Raw genomic sequence first — 25,699 nt, 5'->3', positions numbered from 1 at the left:
TTTAGTAATCGCTTGAAAGTTTTTCTTAGTAGACCTTACTTTCCACAAGCAGGCTCTGCTGCTTAGCAAGCATGGCTACCACGGAGCGCCGTTAGACCAAACGCCTCTTTATCCTGAGTGACACAAACACCTCCAGCAAAGAAGACGTTTCCTCCTACTTGTATTAGGCAAAGTAGAATTCACATTAGTGAATTACAAGTGCAAGTTTCTATAAAATAAGCCAAAGTTGTCATGGGACAATTAAGATTTGCCGTGATATTTCACTCCAGTGAATGTTAATAACACTGAATGTGTAACGTAAATCTACAGTCCTAAAATCCATTACTTTGTCCAAGCAGAGAATCCCTTTGCTTAAGCACAAGTGTTAATAATTAATTTTCAATTAAATTGTCAGATTCTGAAATACTTTTCACGTTGTTTACATCATTTTAGGTATTCCATACCGTGCTTTCATTTATATCAGACAGATTTTACCTTAGATGTTATGCATTCCTTTAAAACATGGGCAGTGCCAGCACTAAGAACCCCCTGACTGTTTAAGTCACTATTCATGTGTAAAGCTTTAGCAAAGTGTATAAATAACATTAGAAATACTCATTACAATGATTCAGAATATGCATAATTCCAACTTTTCAACTGCATACTTCAGCTTTATAGTTACTCATATTAATCATTCCTGTGCGGTGTGTATCAAGACTACATTTCTTACAGGATTCTGAGTGCACCCTCATTTTCAGGAAGTTATGCCTAGCTATAAAATTCACTATCGACTTATCACTGTTTGTGAGCAATTACCCTAACTGCTTGAATAGCCAGCGTATCAGTTGAGAAAATGACAAGGGCCGGAACACTCGCAGGACTACAGTCCTCACCCAAACTGTAAAAATGGTCAGCTCAACTCAACCTAGGTTCTCCTGCAACATCTAGAAACTACAGATAGGCTTTATCTGCAACAAATGGCTCTGCCTTAATTACCTGAGGGTGTTACCAACCAGACTGAAAAAGGGAAAAGACAAACACTATGGTCATAATATATTAATACTCAGATAATGCTGCAGCTTAACAGTAAAACCAGGTTCAAATCCTGTTGTATATAAAGGATATTTGTATATCCTGTCCTTTATACAAGAACCATGCAGACACGGCACATTTTGGCCCTTCAATTCAAACATCTAAAAGTCCAAAAAACTAGGCAAAAAGGATGGAGGTCATACATGGGATGAGGTGTAAAACAGTATAAATAATCACATACATGAAAGCCAATATTACAGCTTACCAACTTAATTACTGAATTAACTACAGGAAAGCACAGATCAAAGTTAAATTGGATAAACAGGGATGTACCGAATTCTTATCTCCATATCAGCATGGAGCTCACGGACACACATGCAATAGGTGCTGCTTATGCTCTGGTATTGTTTGTGGGGCAAAGCAAGCTTTGCTGCACCAGGGCACTCGCTGCAGATGGTGCCCTAAGTTAATTTACAGCAAGCTGGCCGCTGAGCACTCACTGGAATATAACTCTCGTTAATTTCCCCTGACAGACAACTAATGTTTTAAACTATTCCCCATAGAATTGATCACCAGTACAGTGCTCTTTGCAGGCAGAGTTTAACACCAGAGCAGGAACTAGCCCTGCTGTACGTGCATTGTGCCGGTGCTGGTCAGCAGACTTTCCTTCTACTGAAAGAAAAGGAAAAGATGTCAGCATTTGATTTCCCAGCAAGACAAAGTCCACCCAGCTTGAGGAAGAGATACACCAGTGAAATAGCATACTCTAAGAACTTCTTTACCACCCTGCTGCTAATGTCCTCTTTTATGGCTTCACACTAGGTTCTTTTCTGGAGGAGTTGGAAACAAACGTGAGCAATAGAGCAGCAGATTTTTACCGCTGGTAGCACAGTTACCCGGTGTCTCTGGTAGAGCTGAAAGGATTTTACTGGGCAGTGCTATCACTCTCTTGCTCTGTACTCCTCCCATCCTTGAATTCTGCAGACTTGTGTTGGCTCTTGGATCTGAAAACCTCACTGCTCTGGCCAGGTCTGTATCGTAGCTGCTGTTTGCCCTCTGCTTTTATTCCTCCTTCATTTTCCTACATGAAACGCCTAAGAACTTCTCACGTGATGCAACAGAAAGCCCCATCAAATTTCTTTTCTTCTCAAAGTTACTCTTTCAGAAAGAACAACGGGGAGAAAACATCTCTATGGCATAACAACATCATCACAACATCACAACATCACAACAAGTTGGCTTCAAAGTCCTTATAAATAAGGTTTATTTCACCCAACATGTCCCCTAATCACTACTCAGTTCACTTCAGGAAGCAAACAAAAACAACCATATTTACCATTTAACCCTTACCCTCTTTCCCCAGCAGATAAATCATAAATATTATTACACTAGTACTTCTCAGCCTCATGTTCAACTTTGCAATATAACCCCCCTCAAAAAAAAAGGTAGAAAACCACAGGAGTGTGGGATGGTCTCAAATCACACTATTCATACAGAATTAGCAAAGAAAACCAGAAAGATGAATGTGATCATACTTTCATTACACAAAGCTTATCTGTAAAATATATTTATTGTTAAGCGTAGTTTAAAGCATCAATATAAATTGTGCAAGAAACTTGGGCTTTCATTTGTTAAGCACTCTAATCTTTGGAAATATGATTGTGACTAATGAGCTATGTTATGTGGTTTAGATTATTATTTTATTGCTATTTAGTGGAAGATCTGGACTCACAGAAGATGATGAAAGAAGAAAACAGAAAGCTTCAGTGCTTTTGCACTCAGATACCAGCTTCTCAACCTAATCTTTAGGACAATTCTCTATTTATTTATAGATTACAGGCAACACCAAATCCTATTTAATAGCTTGCCTGAAGCAGATTTTTGTCATCACAAATGGAAGAAGGATCAAAGATTCAGTGTTCCCAGTTTGGGAGCTTCACCATAAAGTCTTCAACAGTATTCTTAAAACACCAACAAAAAGACTGCACCACTTCCAACCACTCGAGTGTTTAATTCACATAATGCATCATTTACTTATTCTAACAACACAGAGAGCACATCAAAACACGCAGCAGTAGTTGTTTCAGTTTTTCTTGGAGTTCTCTCTCCCTCACCTTCTACAAGGACACACTTGTGGTCAAGTTTTTACCAATTTAACCAGATCCATCCAGGTATTGAAAAATAAGTAAAATCCTTCTAAGTAATCTTTCAAAATAGAACACAAAATATAGCTTTGTTCCAAAAAAAAATAGATGCATGAATAACGTTGTGCATCAACAATGGTTCTTATAACAAACTGTAGAATTCATTGGAGAATAGGCACTCTTTCTTCAAAAGCGTTCAAGACACTTATATTTAGCTCAATAAAACTGATTTTTAATAGCTTTTTTTTTTTTGCTAGGCAAAACAGAAGAGTCATTTAAAAATAAGTAGACACACAGAAAAGCAGCTCCATCACTGCAATGGCTGAGGTTGGAAGGGGCATCTGAAGATCACCTAGTCCAACCCTCCTGCCAAGCAGGATCACCTACAGCACACTGCACATAACTTAACTTCCCCCTAAGAACCAGCGTATGTGGAAGAACAATGTAGCTTGTATTTTTGGCAGTGCTCCTCTTCAACATTACTCAGCATAAACTGATTACGTTCAGCATAAAATCAAGGCGATGCTCTGTAAACCCCTGAAAAATGTCCATTCTGAGTTTCTAAAGACTTCTTAATGTTCTCAACAGAAGATGGTCACTTCATGATTTTGGTTCCAATAAAAATACCAGAACTCCAATTACTGCTTGATAGGCCACTTCCAATTTTAAGCCATGTCGCTTTAAAATGTATTTTTAATAATTCATTTAAGCAGCGTTATCACAACATTACAAGGAGCGAATGAAAAGTCATTCAGTGTTCTGCAGGAAAAATATGAAAGGAACTGCTAAACATGAAGGAATAAATGCAACTCAACACAAGGCTGGGAATATAGCAGCTCTGAATGCATAATACTCTACACACACTGATTCATCGTTACTTAACAGTCATAACAAAACTATGCCAGAACAAAGAATTGCCACAATAATTTTCTTTTCAAGGTCAAAAATTAACTTATGGGTGATCATTTATTATTTTCATTTTTTTTCCACATTCAGTTTGACTTTGTAGGAATAAGTATGTTTTAAGTACATTTATTTTTCCATCATGTCACAAACAATAGGTTCAACAGTGGTGATCTGAAAGAAATATTCTGTCAACTTTTATGCGAGTGTCACTATCAAGATGCAGCTGTCCAGCTACAGTACAGCTCACTTCTCAGAGTTTTTATTAGCATTAATTATTCTCCGTCGCGTCTCCTGGTTCTTGACCCTGTTTGCTTCATACTGGAAGAAAGATAAGGTAAATAATAGATCAGCTATTATCATTAAACAGATAAGTCAAATTTAAAAATGTAGACTTATTACTCAGGAACAGAAACAGTATATTTGATATATTAGAAATGCAGTTCATGTTGATATCTCTATATTCGTTCATTTTTGCTTCAAAATTAACATTTATTTGATTAAAATACTTGTTTCTAAGTTTGAGTTTATTAAGCTAAATAGTATTAGAACATTCTAATAAAGAAGATTCAGTTAATCTTATCAGTTAATCTTACGGAGGAAGTTAATTACATATCCATCTTAAGTATGACAGCTACACTTCTCATATGAACTAGGAAAAAAGTTGCATTGGTGCTGTTCTAAAGCACTGGTCAGGCTCTTTTGCTTTTAAAAGATATGAACTAATGCAAGTGTGTCTGCCTTCTGAAAAAAGAATTTGTTGTCAGACTATTTTTTTAACCTATTTTTTCACTAACCCCCTTTTTTTTTTTAAAGTAGAATGAGAACAATGGATCTTCAGAAATTTCAATTGTACCTATTCTATGCTTGTGAACAACCTTTCAGGTTCTTTATAGTAATACCATACTAATGTGTATTTTAAGAAGGCAGACAAACATAGCCTTCAAGAAGTCTTTTTAATATAACGGCTTCAATGGAAGGAAAAAACATAAGGTCACAAGGAAAGAAACTTTGTTTTCCAAATCTGTGCTACAGTTTTTACAGGGTGAAAAATGGAATTTGACACAAGTATAGATGAAATTAATTCCCACAGACCAATCGAGGGAGGAGCAGCAAGAGAGGGGCCCAAACTGTTCTGGCTAGAAGGAACCTGTGAAGTGTCAGTTTCTATTTGCAGTATTTGCTTGGTTAAAATTGAGTATTTGGTTATTTTTGTATCTCCCAAAATAGTCCATGCCATTTGTTAAAGCCAGATACCCACCCAAACCGCACAACATGTAATGATGCATCTGAGACCCACCCAAGCTGCACTACGTGTTAATGATGTATCTGACACTTCCACCCGGTTTCAGGAAATACAAGAAGTGATTATTGCACAAAGTTTTGTGCAAGAAGCAATCACTCTGAACTGTACTCTGCAATTATTTCAAGATTTTTAATCTGACAAGAAAAACACTGAAATAGTAAAACCTGTAAGGAAATCTCATCAGCACATATATTTACATCTTCACAGGGAAATACTGACTGTAACAGCATCCTCTGTGATCCCAGTTGTTACTTCCTGTGTCAAATCTTGCCAAAAGTAGCAAGCAAAGGCAGAGATGCATGTTCTGTTGATCTCAACATCATTTTGGGCCTTGTTAATGCAATTTTTTTTTAGGTAAATTTGTCAGGTAAAAGTATAATTGAGGTTTCAAGAGCTCACTCCAGAATGCGCTTACATATCGAATCAAGGCCTATTTATTGCTTTGTACTACTTAGTAAAACACAATAATTTCTATTGCACGGACTTTAAAATTTCTTGTATTAAATATTTAATTTTTATTAACTTGTTTATTTCTTACCTCTTTCTTTAGGCACTTCCGCATCTCACGGTCAATATCATTGCAATGGCCAAAAAATTTCAAAATGTTGTGCTAATAAGTTAGGGAGAAGAAAAAAAATACAATTCAAAGGTTTCTTCCTCTGAAGCACTAAGCTTCTTAAAAGTCACTTGGATTTTGCAATATATCCTGGCTGTCTTTTCCACTTCTCTTTTCCTGAAAAATGATGCTTTGTAACTTTTTTACTGAGTAGCTAGATGTTAGGTACTTCTAAACATCATTTGAAGCATCCCTATCTTGCTGAAAGTTTAAGGTACTCACCATGTTGTATTATCAGACTGAAATATGATACCTACACTGGAGCCATTAAGTCTAAATGTAGAGCATACATTTTATTGATCTAGGAATCAGTCTTACAATTAGCACTGGCTTCGTTAACATACAAAAACTTGGCATTCTGAACTCATTTGTGATTTATAAAGACATAGGAAGATTTCCAGGCATCCTGGAGGCAAAGAACTCGGTGCTTTGTTATCCCTGCTATGTGAAGAATGTGTTGTGGGTCCAAAAGATGCAGCCACTAGACTTAAGTGACTGAAACATTAAAACCAGTATAAAAACAGGATGGTTAATGTTTCTCCAAATATCAAAGCTGAAAAGGATACATTTATCATCTTTATGACACAGCTCATCTATACGCCTTGAGCATACTTAAGTGTTACCTAGTTTTCATTAGGGAAACTGATGCACGTTTCTGTAGCTGATGAGAGGCTAGATGGATTTATAGAAGCACACTGAACACTATTAAGAGTTCAAATAGTGGGCAAAGACAGATGTCTGCCAATAGAACATGACTGAATTTAGGAGTGGGTTAATAAAGTTTATGACAGACACTTAACTATGGCAGTGCTATAATTAGCTTGTTTATACCTCTCTGCTTTATAAAGGGCATCAGATGACACTGAAGCAGTTGCATGTGATAAATGGTCACTTTACTTCAAGCTGATCTTGCTTTTAAAACATTTATATTTTAGTCAATGCAGATTTAATATTTTAGTCTATTCTCACACTAGTATGCCCAATTTCAAGATGAGCACTCCACATTTCAAGCTAACTCCACTCTTACTAGTGCATACAGTGAGTTGAATCTACATTTATTTAGGCAGACTCCTAAACTGTCAACTCTTTTTGGCTCAGATTATGAGGGGGGGAAAATTGTTTTTCCAAAAATAGTTATTACTCCCATTACAGTGATACGAGTGCAAGACAATATGCATTTCTTTCAACTGCCATCTATAAAAATAAGTCTTTTTAAGGCACGCACTTGGCATAAGAGCAGAGCTGTTAAAAAAAATAATCAAAATAATGACATCGAATAGGAATGCCATTAACCTCTCCCCACTAGATCTAAGACTTGATATAATGGGCAGGTCCTAGATTAGGAATAAAATAAATCAAACTGACTTTTGTGAAAATGCAAATACTGGACATACAATTCAAGATAAGGCTTTTCACCCCTCAGGAACATTAATTTAAATTATATATGAAGGATCTTCATATATAATGAATGCTGAAGGCCATTTCAGCATTTTGACAAAACAGCAGGTAGTCACTGATAACTATAATTAAGATCACACTCTTCAGATTTCAGTGACTTCCATTTCAAAACACTATTTCAGTACATTTCCTTTCAATTTTAAACAAAAACTTATTGCTTCCTTTTAAATGGTTGTGAAAAAAGCCATCTTAACTCTTTCTGTTCTGAGAGCACCAGCACAAATATGTTCTCATAGGCAAAAACAAGACTGACAAAAGCAATTCGTCTTCATGTAAAAAGATGAGCTTCAAACCAAAACAAGAGAATATAATCGTGCATGACTGTATTATTGCTGTTCCTAATACCTTCCTAAGTCAAACTGGCCACAGAATCCTTTGAATCACTTTCAGTTCCAGCTCTCTATTAAACTCAAGGTAGTCTAATAAGCTACATTAAAAATACATGTATATTAACATTCATTTAAAAAAAATAGTCAGCCATTACTTTCAAATAGTAAATGAGTATTTGTAGATTCAGGTCAATACATAGGAAGCCCAACTATGTATGTACCAACAAGCAGGACAAATCTGAGTGTAGTTTCTTTCCTGATTGGCTGTGTTTTCACAATTATGAAAATTCAAGACAACATTTTAAATATATATTGCCTATCAGAGTTTTATTGTCCTCTTAACTGACAGTGGCAGTCACTAGATTTGGCAATCCTTTTGATACCATAGTAGTTAATGTACAAAGAGTCTTCAAGCTTAATTCTAGCTACTAAGCACCTGTACAACATTAATGTTGTTTAAAAAAATTCAACTAAGAAAAGATTAATAAAAAGAAATTCACTACAATCTCTCAAGTTGCCGAAAGCAACATTTTTAGGAAGACTAAAACTATAGAACTCAAGAAAAACAAACCTTACAATTAATATACCTTTTGATTTTAAAGTTTGGAGATGTTCTACCCAAGAACTCTGTATCTTAGGTTTAAAATATCTACGTAGAGCATAGGAACAGAAAGACAATTGTGTAAGAAATGCTGTGTATGAGATGTCATTAGCAGATTCAAGGTTGCTTACATTTCAAAACATTGCAGTAACAAAGATCAACAAAATAAAATTGCTGAACAAACCCAGTACAGTATACTCATTAAAACTGGATTTTGCAACTAAAACTGTTCTCTGTATTGTCGTCATGTAGAAATCATAAAAAAAATAGGTACTACTAAAGTTTTTTATACGTTAGTTTAGCTACTTTAAAATCAGATCTTCAAAAATGTTGTTATCCCTCTTTCACCCAAACTTCTTCACTCATTTCATGTATTGTCAGCCTTGTTTTTCTTTCTGTGATGACTTTTGGAAAGATAAATTTGGAGTTCTGATCAAAACAGATAACCACATTATGAAAAATTATAAACATATCTGAAGATGGAGGTTAAAATACTGTAGATTACATGTGATCTTGTAAGCCATTGTATATTGTATTCATATCCAACATTTAAATATACTTTTGTCCACATGGAAAATAAAATTAAACTAACTTTTCATGCACTAATACATAAATATATCTGCACAGAACATGTATTTAGAGTAACTCGGAGAACTGGGTATTACGAATAATAATGCACAATGCTGCAGATAGCTTCCATTGCAGGGGCTGACTCTTCTACATCTGAAGTTTACTACTGATCAAATTTTTAAAAAGGCTGCTAAATGAGGGAGAGGAAGTTTCCGTCTTGAACCAATGAAGGAGCTGTAGTTGCCTCAAGACAATTTGCTATTTTACATCCTAGTAGGTGCCTACTAAGAAGTAAAATATCCATTCACATTTAGCTTTCCAAGCACTGAACGTAAGGCATGCTGCACGCCCTGATCCCCGTCAACACATCTGCTTATAAATAGACTAACGCATCTGGCCTGCGGACAGCTGGAATACAGAAATGCTGCAAGCATACAAAAAGACAGCATTTGAAGTTGCCTTTTTTGAGAGAGAAACACGCATGCACAGAGTACTAAAAGGCACAGAAATTATTTAAATTTTTTAGATAGGTCCATAGTTGTCAAGCACTAGCACAGAAAATTTTAAGTTTTATTTTATTTCCTAGTGACATCACGGGCAAAGTTTTACATGCAGTTGTCAGATACCTCTCCAGTGAAAGTATACTAGTTACATTTCCTGGCTGATCTGCCTAAAGGAGGTTTTTCTCTCTATGATCCTATAATACTCTCACTAATTTATCTGACACTCGTTTCCCATCCCACCCACTCTTTTCTCTGCTCAGAACTCCTTACCTCCTTGTGACATTTCTTGAGCAGACTGATAATTAGGTTACATTCTTCGGTGTGCAGATGAGGAGACAGGTCTGGATGCATCTTAGGTAGCAATGATGTTAGTAGTTCAAGGCCAAGAATCTGAGAAGATTAAACGATATTAAAATATGTATAAGTATAAAAAAGCATAAATAAGAGTTCAAGTTGACCACTGAAGAAATTATCACATATTATTATACAAAAAAAATAAAAAATGCTGCTTAACATGCAAAGTTCATATTACACAGGTAAGTAAAACCAGCACATGCCTTTTGTTTATCTGCAGAGCCCAAATATTAAAGTTTAACTGAGAGTTTATATTCTTTGTGATCAAAGAAGCTGAACGCAGTATTTCAGATGTGGCCTCAAGAACGCCAAGAAGAGGGGAATAGTAACCTCCCTTGATCTGCTAGTTACGCTTCTAATGCAGCCCAATATGCTGTTAGCTTTTATTGCCGCAAGGGTGCACTGCTAAATCATGTTTAACTTCATGTCAGCCAGGACCCCCAGGTCCTCTTCTGCAGGGCTCTACGAGGCAGGAGCAAATTTGAGATTTTTTTTTTTAATATATATATTATTTTTAAAAATATTATTTTAAAATTATATCTATTCCATTTTAAAATATATATATTCCCAGAAGTAATTTTCAAGATCTTTTGTTGCAAGGGATGATACTGTGATATAACAATGACTGAAATAATATGACAACTTTGTTGCAGAAGATCACTGTACCAGGGAGGGAAGTAAAAACGTCCAGTTTGTACTAGGACAAGTAGACATCTTGACAAAATTCTCCTTGTATTAACCATACTGCCACTGAGTTAAATAGATCTCTTTTGGCTTGTTTATTTAGTGTTTTTTTTTCATCCCCCCTCCTCCCAAAGAGAGCAGCTTGCTAGCTGCAAGCATCAGGCAAATACCGCTACACCTTGTACTAAAGCAGTCATCGCTGTTTTAACATTCCAACTAAACAATCTAAACATGCGTAGTCAGAGGTCAGATTTTACAATTGCAAACTTCCAATGCTCAGCTGCAGTGCTGGCAGCTATGATCTACTCTTCTATTCCTAGAATACTCAAGTAATATATTTGGCTTGAGGAGCTATCTACACTAATTTACTCAGTATTTCCCATCATGCATTCTGCTTAACAAGAATTATATTCCCACAAGCAAACAAAATTTTAAAAATCCAAACAAGTTTACAAGCCTCTGGAGACCCACGAGAATACATTCGGCATCATGTCACACAGACTTCCAGTCATTTATTTCAAGACTCTCCCCCATGCTATCGGGAAGTCTAACATTACACTACGCGCACTCCTAGCACAGAAGCTGGAAACCACGCGAGTTGCTTAAGCATTCAATTCAATAAATTAACAAATGAGCCTTTAGAAATATGACAGCAGGAGCATGACTGTAACAGCGAAGTGATTAAGAACCCTGCTGTGTTATTGCCACCAGCTTTTGATTGCACACCACACAAAGTCAATATGCTTTAAATTTATCAGTAGAATTTTTGATAGCACCAAAGTTAGCATTCCCTTGAGAGGGTGACCTGCTCGATGACTGCACATTACTTTAACACGTACGAACCCGGCTGATTATTAAACCTCTTTATCATTCAGCCTCTGACCGCTCTTCCTAAAACTGTCATCTGAGCTGGCTGTCTCGGAAGAAGAAAGCAAGGGTAACGCTCTAGAGAAACAGGCAACATGCACATCACCACGTGCCAGAAAGTCAAAGGGAGCATTTCAAGGAAAATCGTTCTTTCTAAACTAAGATTAGAAATCACTGCCATGTGCACAAAGTTTTCTCAGAAAAGCTATCAATGCCACAAACAGGTAACAATTATCATAGCTGCATTTCATCAGTTAAAAGCCTTCTAATGACACTTGACTCAAATGAATCCCCAATGGCACCTCTTACAGGTCACAAGACCAAGAAGCCACACCAGTTCGCACATAGGTCAGTGCCCCTTACTTTATTTTTCATGTTACACTCAAATATTAAGATCTTTCCAGTTGTTACCAGATACAGCATGCAGTTCATGTAGGCTACCAGGGATTAAAATAAGACATCTTACAGAGGTCATGGAAGGCTTACCTGGAGCCTTCAAGTACTTTTGAAGTTCACGACTGAACAGTGTTATCAGTGCTAAATATTATATTTATGTTTAGGAGTGTCAGGTGAGCCAGCAATCTACAAATGATCACATAAGGCTAAAATGTTTTTGCCAGAGGGGAACGACTAAAAGAGAAAAAGAGTTTCAAGGGTAACAAAAATACGTATGATAAAGGAGAGTATGAGCTGTTGGTTTCCTTAGTTGCTTTTTAATAATGCTGTAACATAAAATGAAGATAGCAAGTTGCCATCTTACTAAAATTTAAGTCCACATGGACAGAATTTTATATAGGTGATAGCTCATAAGGACACTAAGTATGAAAAAGTACTAAAAAAGTAAGCAGAAAGATTGGGAAAAAGCCATATAAATCACTCTGAGGAAACTATTAACCGAAATGCTGGATAAAGAATGTCAGCATAAACATGAAATTGCTGTAGAAGAAATATTAGCAGTAAAGTAGAGGAAAAATATTAGGAAAATACAGAAATTATTTTAAGAGGAAAATGGACTGTAGAATGCTAAGCAAACATTAATATCTGAAGCAAATATTTGGAGAGAAGTATTTAGATGAACCTTCTACACAAACACGTGGACATATTTCATTGGGTCGCAAAAAAGTGTTCTGCCCTTCAATGTGTCTTATATGAGATTCTGAATTCTGCAGTTTGTCCTTCCCTGTTAAAAATTACAGTATAGATTTAGCTAAATGATTTGGTTGAAGTGTTGTAAGAACTAAGAACTAACTGCAAATTTCTATAAACTATTAGCCTCTGAAGGTGGAAGAGATGGATAAAGATGATTGCTTTTGTCAACTTCCTCAACCAGTTTCTAAATCTACACTATCCTTCAGGGAAAAAAAGAATTAAAAGTGCAGTTCATCTTAAAGCGAGGAAAATAAAGGATGTTCTAGCTTTATGGTTTCCAATATAAAACAGATTTTTAAAGAATCAAAAGCCTTAGCATCTCCGACAACAATACTTAATTTCCAGTGATGACACATTTTGCTTAGAAAAATAACACCTGGAAGATAATCCTCGCACAAGCCATCTTGAGTACTAAGTATATCAAATCACTAAAGACTTCCTAACAGGAACCACCATATAAATTATTGAGAATTGACACCCATCCCTAATCTTAAAACCTATCTACACGCTTGTTCAATATGTCAAATATTGATTTTTAATGCACAGAAGGAATGTGCAAGTATTATGGAATTGCAGATACCTAGCTAGTAGTCGGGAACCAAAAGGCTGTCCCAAAAGAAGAGGCCAAGAACACTGCATGCACTTCACTCACATGCCTGTTAAGACAACAAGATCTAGGATGAAGTGCTTGTTGCTCTCCAGTCACTAGCTTCTCCTCCTGACCTCCTTACAGGAAATACCTAGACGTGGGGAGAAGGAAGGGGCTTTGTACATTCCCTCTTCTTTCCCAAATGAAGTGTAAGACCAGCACATCAGGAATCCAGGGAAGAAAAGAATACAGTTTCTTTCTCCTTTTCCCAGAATCTCCCATAATGAAGAACCAATCAGTTCCCTGAAGCAGAAGCAAAAGTAGATGAGGTTGCCTTTTTAAGCTCACTGATTACCTTAACGCTTAATATTTCCATGTTTAGGAGAAAACTATTGAAGTTTCAATTTAGGTAAACGTTTTCCTCAGATTTTTTCCATATTTCATTAGAATGTGTTAAAAGGCTATTTTTTTAAACCAAATTTTGCAATTTTTTCCATTTAAAAAGTTGCACATGTAAGTCATTTATTTATTTTTTCCAAGTTTCCAAAGACAATAGTAAAGAAAAAAAGAAGCAGAAATTCACATAGCGATCACAAAAAAAGGCTATTTAGAGTAAAACGCAAATCCTTGTTTGTCAACACTAAAGATGAAAACTACAGCTAACTGCATCCTCATCATTACTCACTACGATCCTTAACCCGAAGCACTGAGCTTTCTACAGCACCACAAAACACATTTGCTGCACACACTCAAATAACACCCACAGGGCAGCAGTGCGACCAAGAATATACTGACAGAGGAGGGAAAGGCAAGCAGACCCACAGACTCCCAGAAAACCACTGTATCCCATGGGTAACATTCATTTTGCACTTTATTTCACCGTCCAATTCAAGTAAGCCCTCACATTTTGGTCCCAAGTTCTCAGTTACACAACATTGTCCCGTTTTACTGGATCATTTGATCACAATTTCTGCATTCCTAGTATTATCAGTCATAGACGTTAACTTATGAATGTTTCTGATGATAGCTCAGAGTACTCAGAAGATTCAATGAAGTGAGAAATCACAGTTGATTAACAGGAATTCAAAAACCTGGGGAACTCTGATCTAAGGACCCTGTCTTCAGCTTTCAGTAACAGTTAACATCTTCTAGATCAGGGTATTCTAGTGTCATTCTATGCTGCTACTCTTACGTTGCCAGTAGGCACGCTGAGAATGACCCTTAGCTCGCCAACATTTCCAATAAATTACATGGTGAATAAACACCTTCACTTTAATAAATAACTTTTGGCTAAATCTTATAAGTAGTAGTCACAATCTCTTAAACTTCAGTCCTCAAAACCACACACTGGTCTTCCAATATCACGTATTAGAATGGAGGGGGGTTAATAATTTACATACATATTTCTGAAGACTTGTAAGCAGCAAGGAAACACAAAAAAGGTGTGTGGGGGAATGATGCCACATTACAATTTTCTTTACAGATTCTATTTACTTTCTCTGAGTCTAAAGAATAAGAAAATAGTCTGACAAATAAGATTGAAATTCATTTTAACTTTTTCTTGACCGCCTTCTGCCCACAATTAAACAGCCTTCCCATTAGGATAAATGCTCACCTGTTACTCTTAGCAGTAAATGCCTGTTAAAGTGAGATCGTACCCAATTTCACACTTACCAAAGCAAGTAAAGAAGGCATTAGTCCTAATGAATGAAGCAAGCTGAACGCCAATTTGAATACCAAGTAATTTCCACGGTTTCATTTCTGACTAAAATAATAGATCAACTAAAGCACAGTAGGGCACTTTCATCTCTTATCGATTACCTAAGGATTTATTCATACAACAAACATCAGTGTAGCAAAGGGACAACTAATGGTATATTTTTATTACCATATACAGTAAGTTACACTGTACTATACATCACTACATCACAAGAGATTATTGATGTGATCTCCTATTCCTGCTGCCTTCCCACTATGAAGGATCACATTTTATTCTTAGATACTCAAAAGCTACTGATCGCGATCAGCTTGGCTGTCCTGTATACATAAACCCCACGTTCTCCCTATCCAAATTCAAGAGTCCTTATAAAAAGAGACCAAGTAGAGAGTTACAGATCACGTTCCTTGGCAGACTAATTGCAGCACTATCTTGGTACTACAGCTCCAACTGTGCAAATGCATATTTTCTTACAAGAAGAGCATTCATCCATAGTTTTCAGGCGTTTAGGTAAACTGGATTGCAAGATTGTGCTATTAACAGACCTATTATATTAGATCTCAGAAGGAAAGTAAGACTATTCGGACAAGAATGACAAGACCCAGGGAGTATAAAATTAAAGTATGCCAAAAGATGAGGCGCTGTTGACAAATTCCTGTTTTGTGCAAGCTGCTCTTGTACTTCAGTTGCCTCCACCAGACCAGGCTTCACTTCATTGCTATTTCATTCTCTTCCCAATCAGGCAGGTAAGATGACCAAAATTTAATAGCTAGCAGAATTTCCTTGCCTACTGTACAAGCATTTTCCCACTTGTGAGAGAAACATGTGAAGAGGACCACGCTCCCATCAGAGCGCAACGCCTCACCCCTTGAGCACCAGGAGCTGCTCAAGGAAGCTGCACAGCAGTTGGCAGAAGGCAAACGCTGCTAGCGTTACACACCTCCGCCATAAGGAGAAAGGCGCTGCTGCCCCTAATTACCAGGGCTTACGCAGAAGAGGCCCAGAGACACCCCACACTGCTTTCAGCCCGTAGCTCTCAACACTCCCAGGAGTCCTTAAAGTACTGCGGGGGCACGGGAGGAAAAGCTCAGGGAGCTGTAACGGGCAGTCCCTTGTTCCCTGACAGAACAACGGGGCTACAGGGAGCCCTCCTCGAGCCGGGACTGAGGGCGTGAGGCGAGCAGGGGCACCCAGAGGCCGGCCCCAGCACAGGCCAGGACCAGGACAAGGACAGGGCTCCTCAGGCCGAGCTGCGCAAAGACACTTCCCCACAGGCCCCTCTCTCCTATAAAGGAGCCTCCCCTCAGAGCCTCTCCCCTCAGAGCCACCCCCGCACTTACTCCGCTCCCCAGGGCCGAGCCCCCCAACACCGCCCCACAGCGCCGCCCCCGCCTCGGTCCCGGCCGGAAGCCGCCTCAGTGCGCCCGGCGGGAAGGGGCCGCGCGGAGCGGGGCTTCCTGCCATTGGCCCTCCCGAGCGCGGCGCGGCGTCTGATTGGGCGCTTCGAAAGGCGGGCGGCGGTTGGCGGGGCGCGAGGCGGGCGCGCTACTAGTGCTGCCGCCGCCGCCGCCGCCGCCGCCGCCGCCGCCGCCAGTGGTGCTGCGGTGGGCGGCATTGCGCGCCCCCCTTGCGCCCGCTGCCTGAGGCGCAGCGGGTGAGCCGTGGTGCCGGGCTTCTGCCCCCTGCCCTCTGCCCTGACAGGAGCAGGGCCGGCCGGCGCTGCTCAGAGCCCTCAGCAACCCCCTCCCCCCCCGCCCCCCTCACGGGTGAAATATTTAATATTTCCTTTAATCTTTCAAATTTTCAGGTGTTTTTCGTCATGGATGAGGTCGTCGCCGAGTACATCCGCAGGACCGTGCTGAAAATCCCCCGCGATGAAATCATGGGCGTGCTGCGGAAATGGGGCTTTCTGTCCGAGACCCAGCTGGGCGCTATAAACTTCCGTCAGACCAAAGACAGCATTTCTCAGGAGGTTGTGCAGCTCTGTGAGGTAATCCTGCTCCTCGGGGCTGCCCGTCAGCGACCGGCAGGGCACGTGTTGGAACGCCAGTGGTTAAAATGGATTTTATTTGGCCATAACCTAGCATTAAGTAATAGGTTGTAGGCTGGGAAGTGTCAAGCCAAGCTAGTAACAGCCTTAGTTTTGCACGGTTGGTAGGAGTGCAGGGTTGGCCCTCACTGAACATGAAAGTACGTGTTTGGAGCCCTGAGGTGCATGAGGTAGTTAAAGATCAGGGTGTCAGCTCATTAAAAAATGAGGATGTTTCTAAACTATAAAATGAAGGCGTTAATTGAGATGTCTACTCTATATATAATGCTAATGAAAATCTCTTTAATACAGGTAGTAACAGCACTAGTTTCTGTCTGCTGGAGCCTCCTGTATAGCATCTTTAGTGCTGTAGGAATGATCAAACATGCTATAATCACATTCTTATGTTGCTGTGTAAGCATATACTCGCCGTTAGCTCATATAAATATAAAATTTTGAGGATTTCCGCAGTTTTATATATTCAATGGTTCTGTCTAGAGCTCTCTGGGGCTATATATAACTGGGCTGCCACTTGAGTGTTCTAAATTTCCATGCTTCTCCTTGTGAATTACGTAGACAGATTTGTGGGGTTTCTTGTGGTTTTGTTTGTTTGTTTTTGATTTGTTTTCACTCCCATTTTAATGTCACTTGCTTGTTTTTTGGAGAGGATTTTCATAAGTTCAATTTTTTGAAAAATTTCCTTGTCTAGCACTACTTCCATTCTGCGCACTGCAAGCAGAAAAGTTTTCTGATCTTCTACTTCTGTACTCTGACTCTGGTGTAACAGGACTATATATAGTATCATAACCCAGATGTGACAGATACAGTTAATATTGATACATCTTAAATTCTGTAGCTTTTGTGTAGTTCTCTTTGAATTTCATACTGAGATTATTTGCCACAAAAGGATTAAATTAATTACTAAGTTATTCTTAGGATCAGAATTTTAAAACTATGTTCTTGAAATACTTGTCTATTACAAGTAGCGTCATAGTTTCTTATATCTTTTTATGCTGTAAACGTTAAATGAAGAACTAAGCATGTTAAAATTCCCAACAGTGAAATACTAGTCAACTTTGCATACTGTCATTAATACCCCTTAATTTTACTTTCTAATTGCTTGTACATCAGACTAGAAAGATGATGTCCTTGCTATTGCTGCAGAAGAAACACTTAACCCTGCCAAAATAGCTTTCATTAGTGATATCTCAAAACTGTATTGTATGTATTGGGACCATCTTTGGTGTCTTAGAGGAGAGCGTGGATGCTGTGGACCTGAGTGCAATGTGATTTAAACTACCTGTCCTGAGATTTTTCACGTCAAATAGCGCAATAGAGCATTCTGGAAATGCAGGTCAGTCACCATGCTCTGTCATTTTTCATTCCAGGAAAATTCTGCAGACATAAAGCAAGCAGCCATTCTGGACATAATTTGTAAGTAAAAATGAATAAAAATAACTTCCTTTTTCCTTTTATTGAATAACTTGCGAACTCCTTTAATTACATGGCAAGTGCCTTAATAAGGCATGGATGCATTTGTTGGAAAAAGATGACGTTTTAGATTAATCCTATTGAATCTGACCTTTTTTTTTAATTTCCAAAGTTCTAAATCAACAAAAGCATGTTTGTTTCTCCTAAATTCTAAATAGATGTCAACTGCAGTAAGTCACACCCAGAACACAACTATAAACGTAGAGACTTCTCCAGTTTGCGCTGAACCCTAAAATAAGTAACATTTTGCTCCAATAGGGCATGACATGGCCAAAAACTGTCAGCAAATACTCCGTGTGGAAACTTCACTCCAGTACTAATTTCTATCTTGATTAGAAGAATCATTGGCTTATATAACACTCTGCACTTCTCAGTTTTAGTTTAGACTTATACTTGGTTGTTTTAGGTCAAGTGCTTCTTTAAAACATTAAATATCCTTTATTAGTTGCTTAACTAAATTACAAGAGATCTTCCTATCTCTTTTAATTAAAAAAGTATTTGGCTTTTAGGTTTGCTATTGATGGTAGTTAAGAATGCTGAATAAATTATATTGACTTATCGGAAGTAATGACCTGGTCATAAAAGCAGAAAGTGATTTGTTCTTTTAATTACTTTTTGATGATAGATGATGTTATTGAGCAATTGCTGTTTTTCCTAGACAACAACATCTATCCCAACAAAAGAGTGTGGAGTGTTTACCAGATGAAAAAAACAGGTAAGTACCTTTCCTTGCTATTACTGTCCTTAGCAGCTTACTGCAGTGCTACCTCATACCATATCTTTTAAATACAAATATAGTCTGTTACGGATTTATCTTTAATATTTTTCAAATACTTTTAATTTTAATCTTTCTAGCAATTATTGGAAAGTAATTACTAATCACATAGTAACATATATAACTCTACATACATATATCAATAATGAGGCTCATTTAATATACAGATCTTCTAAAAAGGCTGTGCAACATCAGCATTTTTCTCCTTAATATTGTTTCAGCAAAACTGTGAAAATATGTCTTAACTAGTTCTTATAAACAGAATTCTGTGATATCTTTTTTTTATAAACAGAATTTATTTTCTTGTTTAACAGGGGAAGAAACAGACTTGTTTGACTTTACAAATTTCAAAAAAAAGTTTAAAAGACAACTTCAGTCAGCTTTGAAAAATGTAAGAAAAAAATCCATTCTAAATTTGTTGCACAGGTTGGGTGTTAGTGGATTGTTTCCATAAGATTAGTGAGATACTTTTTTTTTCTTACAATCTGCATCAAAATGAAACGGAATTATTCATTTGGGAAAAGTAAGAATGATAAGAAGTGCATGAGAAATAGGAAAAATTTATTGCATATTTGTTTTATTAAATTTATAGTTATGCTGGAGTGAAATAAAATATGAGTTTGCCTTAAAATATGGCATCAAAAATAGTTTCTGATTTTAAAGTGACATTTTGTGATGGTTGTGAGAACTTAGCTGTGACATTTTATATTACAATGGCTGAAAGATCTCTGTCAATAGCAAGAAGCAGTTTCGAGACTACAAAAATGAGCATAAGAAAAATCTTGAAAGGAGGTGCTATAAGCTTACTGTTTTTACTGAGCAATTTGTAGAAGACTTTCCTTTAGCTTAATTGCTTTGTTAAAGCCAGGGAGCAGAAGAATGCCTCTGAATAATTAATCACTTCTTGACACACAGTATTCCCACTGGCAAACAGTAGAGGGCAACAAATACAAATCAGACTAACAAGTAATCATATTTAGTTCATAAAGCTCAAATAAGATTTGCAGTATCTTCATTTAAAGAAAAGGGAAAAAAAGTCTACTTTACAAAAAACTTTGAGAGGTGATACTGGTCCACATGTTCAAACAGTTTCCAACCTGCTTGACTGTGTGCCTCTGTCAAAGAAATTTTTTTTTGTAAAGGAAGCGTTCCCACTGTTGTCTCCCAGACTGAGTCAACGTAGAAAGCAGCTGAAAGTAACAGTAACTGAGGTGCAGTTCTACAAGAACAGGAAAAGGAATACTCTGCAAAATTTGGACTGTGCATTCTTGAACAGTGGTAAATAATATGTTCAGGTCTAAAATAGCTAAGCTGATCAAAAGTTTAGTTTCTCAAATATCAGACATTTGAAATACTGCTACTTGTCCTCCATTTAAATAGACACGTTTTTGTTGTGTTGCTCTTTTCCCAAACGAGAGAATCGGGATTTTTGTAATAAGTTATTTCAGTTCCCATTGATATACATTTTCTTCTGAAGGCGGAAAATAAGTCATACTACAGTTTGAAAGGTGACTTTTTTTCTTTTTGTGAGATTATCATTTTCCTGTGGAAATTTGATTTAAATACAGTCCTTACCACACTAGTGGGATTTGTTTCTTATTCAAGCAGTGGTATAGTATGTTGTGTTGGGTCTTGTGATTGCAGGCTTAATGATTTAATTTTTCTGGACACCTGAATGTGCATTTTGCATTTCAAGCAAAACTTTTTCTATTCAGGTCACCATCAGCTTTCGCGAATATGAGGATAATGCAATCTGGATTAGAATTGCCTGGGGAACACCATATACAAAACCAAACCAGTACAAAACCAGCTACGTTGTATACCATTCACAGACTCCCTACGTCTTCATTTCTGTCTCTGTGCTTAAGAGCAACTTACCTCTGCTATGTCAGGTAGAGAACAAAACTGTGTAGACCCTGACTCCACCACAGTCTTGTGGGTCTATAATTCTGTTAGCTTCTAAAAGTAAGGGTAAAGATTGGTCAATTAATGAAATCTTTTAATTTGCATGAGATTTTTCTCCCCTTAGGTCTTGAATTAAAAAAAAGGGTGGGGGGACACGACTCTATCTTTGTGACCTTCAGAATGTGCATCATGAATAAACTCAGTTTATTGTGATTTTTGCTGATCTTAAATTATTCTACTTTAATCAAATGTTAGGCAATATTCAGTTAAATTATCTTACAGAAGTTGAAATTAAATCAACATAGTTAACAGTTCTTGAAGTTAAACAATGTCAAGAATTAAATGCATGAGCTCATCAGGCGATGTTACTAACTTTTTCCATAAAATCCTGATGATCAGTGTTTGTAGTCCTTTTTATCTGTTTAGCAGATGCCCATAGTAGTGATTTCATTATTTTATTAATCTGCTTTATTTATGTATTTTTATCTGATGAGGCTGTTTATTTGGTTAATTTCCTGAATGCTTTGTAGATTAGCCTAACCTTTGTAAGCATCTATGCAACATCTTTCAGACATGAGTCCTGCTAGCTAAAGAGCAGTTGCTCCCATTGAAACAAAAACATCTCAAAATGTCTAGAAATACTATCTTTTTCTATACTATAAACACAGTGATGGTTAAAGCTGATGTTAAAACAATTTCAATTTTTATTTAAAGGCACTGGTTGTTGCTTCCAATTACCATGACATCCGTGAAATGGAGCTTCGAAGTCATTGTTTAAACTCCCTTAAAGATATCGTGTTTAAGAGATATAGCCAGGTGAGCCGCTTCACAAGTACATCCTAAGACGAGTCTTGCTTTTTGTTTCAGGCCTAGTTCTCACCCCCTAGCAGGGGAAAAATTCACCTCTTCCAAGAGATCATCAAGTTACAATAATATTGAACTACTGAGGTGGACAGCTTTTCATTAAGGTAACATTACAGTGGTGATGTAATTACTTGGTATCCCACTTACTCTTTATTATTCCTGATGGTTAAACTTAGTCTATGTGCCTGACCAATTCAATCCTAGGACTTTTTAGCATTGTTTCATTAGGCTTCTTAGAGTAATGATTTGGAAGCTGTTAGAATGGACGCTTACTCTGCTCACCCATGTAAGGCTTGTAATTAGGGAAATGTTCACAAATATCGTAGGATGGGGGTTGTTTACTCAAAAAAAGCTAGGCTTTTTACTCTTGTAGTCAAAAATTGGAATACTCACTTTCAGAACAAGAAATGAAAAGAAATCTGGAAAGATCTTTTTAGCTAAGGCCTCTAAAAGCAGAAGTGAACTAAATTATTTATTTTTTTCCTTTTTCATTTTTCCCCAGAACTTCCAGACCCACTATCCAAAACAAGAAAAGAATGTAGCCACGGAAAATGGTATGTGTATTTGAAATCAAATAGAAGTTTGAATGTCATTACTTGTAAGGTTTGTACTTTAAAATATCTGGCTTATGAAATGAGATTCATAATAGGGAATGTGCTTGTGTTACATTGACATATTATCCATCCCTGGATAATATGGGTATCACTAGGAGAGGTAAATATTTCCCCCGTGACTGTCATTGGACACATGTTTATGAAAGCAAGAATATGCAATCAGCAGTATCTCCTTTCCTATTAGCTTGTGTATTCTCATTCCTCACCAAGAAAGAAAACGTGATGCAAACAACTACCTTATGAAACAGATACTGATGAATTCTTTAAAATTATTTCCAATTTTTTGTTTGAGCATTCACCTGATCTGAAAAGTAATATTTATATCAGCTGGAATGGTTGTCTTTTTTTGGTTAGTGTTTCTGATTATATTTTTTTCCTCTTTGCTTCCCTGCTTTTTCCCTTGCAGTGGATGTAAGGATAATTCAAGAAGACAAAAGTGAGAAAGAAAGAATACAGAGAGTGAATCGGGAAGTTTTTGGTGATGGTCCCCAACCCAAACTCGAATTTGCACAATATAAGGTAGTGAAGTCAATAAATTTTGCTTTATTTTTCTGTAATTTTAATATAGTTATAGCTACATTAAGCTGCAAATAATAAATACGGTATTTATTCAAACTTCAAGGAAGACATTTTAAAATAAGTCAGTTAAAACTAGCATTGGAAACAGATTTGCACTGAGACTTGGTCAGAACACTAGATCATGTTTCAGTCTTTCAACCTTGTTAATTATGCATTTTGACTTGGTTTTGAAATAAAACTAGACTTAAACCTGCTATGTTTTGAGGCATGAGAAATGATGGTTACTCGAAGTACATTTAAAGCTCACATTACATATTACACCATCATTTAACTTCAGGGATAATGCTGATTTTATCTGATAAACAGATACATTGGAAACTCTGAGAGATTCTTAATGACTTGCTGTGTTATTGAACTGGCTGTCACTTCCACCAGAGAACTGTTTGCCACAGGGTGGCACCCTCTGATTTTATTAACAAAATATTTCTCCAACTAGAATCATGTTACCATTAAGAAATAATTAAAAAAAAAAAAGTGATTCTTCTACCTCGTTGTTAACCTGTTCAAACTCATTTGGTAATCTCAGAGATAACAGTAGTTTCATAAACACTTAGTATGCTGAAACTTGCAGAACGTCTTTGTGACCTCGTTGGCTACTAATCACTTTTGTACTTGACTCAAAAAGTTTGAAGATAAAAATTAAATACGTCTATTGTAACTGAGTTGAAATGTTACTTACAGCTGTAACTACTCACGGTGATGTACAAGCTATTTGGTATACAGCTGTACAGTTTTTGCCTCTGTGTCATGTCATACAGACAATGCAATTTCTTGTCCAATATAAATGATTCTATGATTCCCCAAATATTACACTGTTTGGATAATAAGTGCATAAAATGCATGCATTTCTTAGACTGCCTGGAAATTTTGTGTTAACAGCTTGAGACAATGTTTAAAAGTGATCCTAAAATGGATGTTTTGGAGAAAAGAGAGCCATTCAGATGTCTGGTCAAGTTTTCTAGCCCAGATCTTTTAGAATCACTGAAATCCTTGGTGCCAGCAGGTAAGTGTTCCAACTCTGTAAAATGCAGGAAAAATCCACGGAAATATTTTAATCATTTTACTTGCTTCTTGCACCTTGTATAAGAGAGTCTGCATGGTTTAGAAATGCATAGAAATTTGGTACAATAAAAATGTTACCACTATAAAACTTCACATCTAAACACATACCTATTTATTCTTAACAGTTTGCATGTAGATACTCAAGCTGTGTTTTCAATTATGTGACAATTATGAAAGGTAAATATTGGCTGAGTCAAGCTATAATTATCTGTTTCTCTCTACAGGTATGGCTGATGCCCCTCTTTCGCCACTACTCACGTGCATACCACAAAAAGCTAGGAATTATTTTAAAATTAGAGAGAGGAAGGGTGTCCTTCCAGGAAGCTTTGTACGCCCTTAATTTAAACAGAATTTTTTTCATATCGAAATACACAATTTGTTTGTTACTGATATTAATCTAAATAATAATAAACTTTAAGATTTTAAAATCCTAACTTATTCTTTGATATTCTCTTAAAAGCTTTTTGTTTCTGGCTTCAGGCTAGCCCTTAAAAAATAAAAAGCCGGTATTTGTGAAGTTTAAATCATGATTATTTTAAATTTAAATGTGATGAGTGCTCTTACCTGTATTTGCTATTAGAAGCTAAAGCCTAATACAGATATAGTAAGACGTGTGTAGCTGTTCAGTTTACTGTTACGGGTATAGATGGCTACGGTAGTGTAGGTGGCCTTCTTATTTCTGCTGCAGTGCAGCGATGAAACAGAACACGTGCACCATTTTAAATACGTGAATAATCCCATTCGAATAAGTGGAACTACCAGTCTGCTTCTGGCCAGGCATGTTTTTGTCTTGGTAAATGAAAATTTTGTTTAAAGATGATTGCAGGGCATGGGCTAGAAGAGACTCTGGGAATGAAGAAGTCAGTAAGAAGTTTCCATCCAGCTTTACTGTATTTTAATTCAAATTCAGTGTTTTTACTCACCAAGGGCAATAGCCAACAATAAATACTTAATTTAAAAAATTATAGCTATTGGTATTAATCTTATGAAGTATTATCTTAGAGGAATACAGTGAAACTGGCAATAATTTTCTTTTGAGATATTCTGTGTTTTAGAGTGTGTTTTTCATTGAAGACTTGATCCTTCTGCAATCTTTGCACGCTGCCACTTTTTTGAGCATGTAAGGATTGCAGAACGGAGATGGCAACATTCAGTGATGCAACCAATGGCTTTACAATGGAGTTCTTTAGCTCTGGTAAACAGTAATTTGTTACATATAGATATTTTTATGTAACTTGCTGTATTATTTCTAATATAAGATAAAGCTTTGGTCTGAAGATTCAGTTACAGTGAATGTATATTTGTTTCTTAATTCTGTTACCTGGAAGCTTGTTGTGCGGGTCCTTTGTGTACATGGATTTCCAATTCACTTCAGATATGTTGATATGAAGAGACAGTCTCTCAAAAAACCTTCATGGCAGAGCGTAACTGTTTTCAAAGGTTGCATGGAAATGTTTTTTTCATTTCAAACTGTAAATAAATGTGTAAACTAAGTCCTCTCCTAGAAGTTTGTTTGGCATGGCTTACAGAAACATGACATAGCAGATACCAGATTTCTGATTTTGCCATCTCTATATAG

General features: G+C 37.0%; 2 protein-coding genes across 3 annotated transcripts; one reads left to right on the top strand and one right to left on the bottom strand.

Annotated features, from left to right (window-relative positions):
• Positions 1-2,562: 2,562 nt before the first annotated feature.
• Positions 2,563-16,273, bottom strand: CMC2 (C-X9-C motif containing 2). Of its 2 annotated transcripts, none has more exons than XM_080552504.1 (4): positions 16,142-16,273; positions 9,712-9,831; positions 5,903-5,974; positions 2,563-4,379 (listed from the first exon to the last, which is right to left on the bottom strand). In XM_080552504.1, exons 2-4 carry the CDS (start codon positions 9,790-9,792, stop codon positions 4,305-4,307), a joined length of 228 nt encoding a protein of 75 aa, XP_080408630.1. In that variant the 5' UTR covers positions 9,793-9,831; positions 16,142-16,273; the 3' UTR covers positions 2,563-4,304. The 2 variants fall into 2 exon arrangements, with proteins under 2 accessions (XP_080408630.1, XP_080408629.1); XM_080552503.1 differs by lacking the exon at positions 16,142-16,273 and adding an exon at positions 15,742-16,088.
• Positions 16,274-16,326: 53 nt separating this feature from the next.
• CENPN (centromere protein N) lies at positions 16,327-25,624 on the top strand. Its single transcript, XM_080552488.1, has 11 exons — positions 16,327-16,455; positions 16,609-16,791; positions 18,219-18,264; positions 18,980-19,036; positions 19,411-19,487; positions 20,812-20,988; positions 21,716-21,817; positions 22,368-22,419; positions 22,886-22,998; positions 23,938-24,061; positions 24,345-25,624. Exons 2-11 carry the CDS (start codon positions 16,621-16,623, stop codon positions 24,458-24,460), a joined length of 1,035 nt encoding a protein of 344 aa, XP_080408614.1. The 5' UTR covers positions 16,327-16,455; positions 16,609-16,620; the 3' UTR covers positions 24,461-25,624.
• Positions 25,625-25,699: the final 75 nt, after the last annotated feature.

Source organism: Anser brachyrhynchus (assembly GCF_964034855.1).
Source record: "Anser brachyrhynchus genome assembly, chromosome: 12".
Lineage (NCBI taxonomy): Eukaryota > Metazoa > Chordata > Aves > Anseriformes > Anatidae > Anser > Anser brachyrhynchus.
Note: the sequence above shows the minus strand (reverse complement) of the source record. Positions and strands in the feature narration are given on the sequence as shown.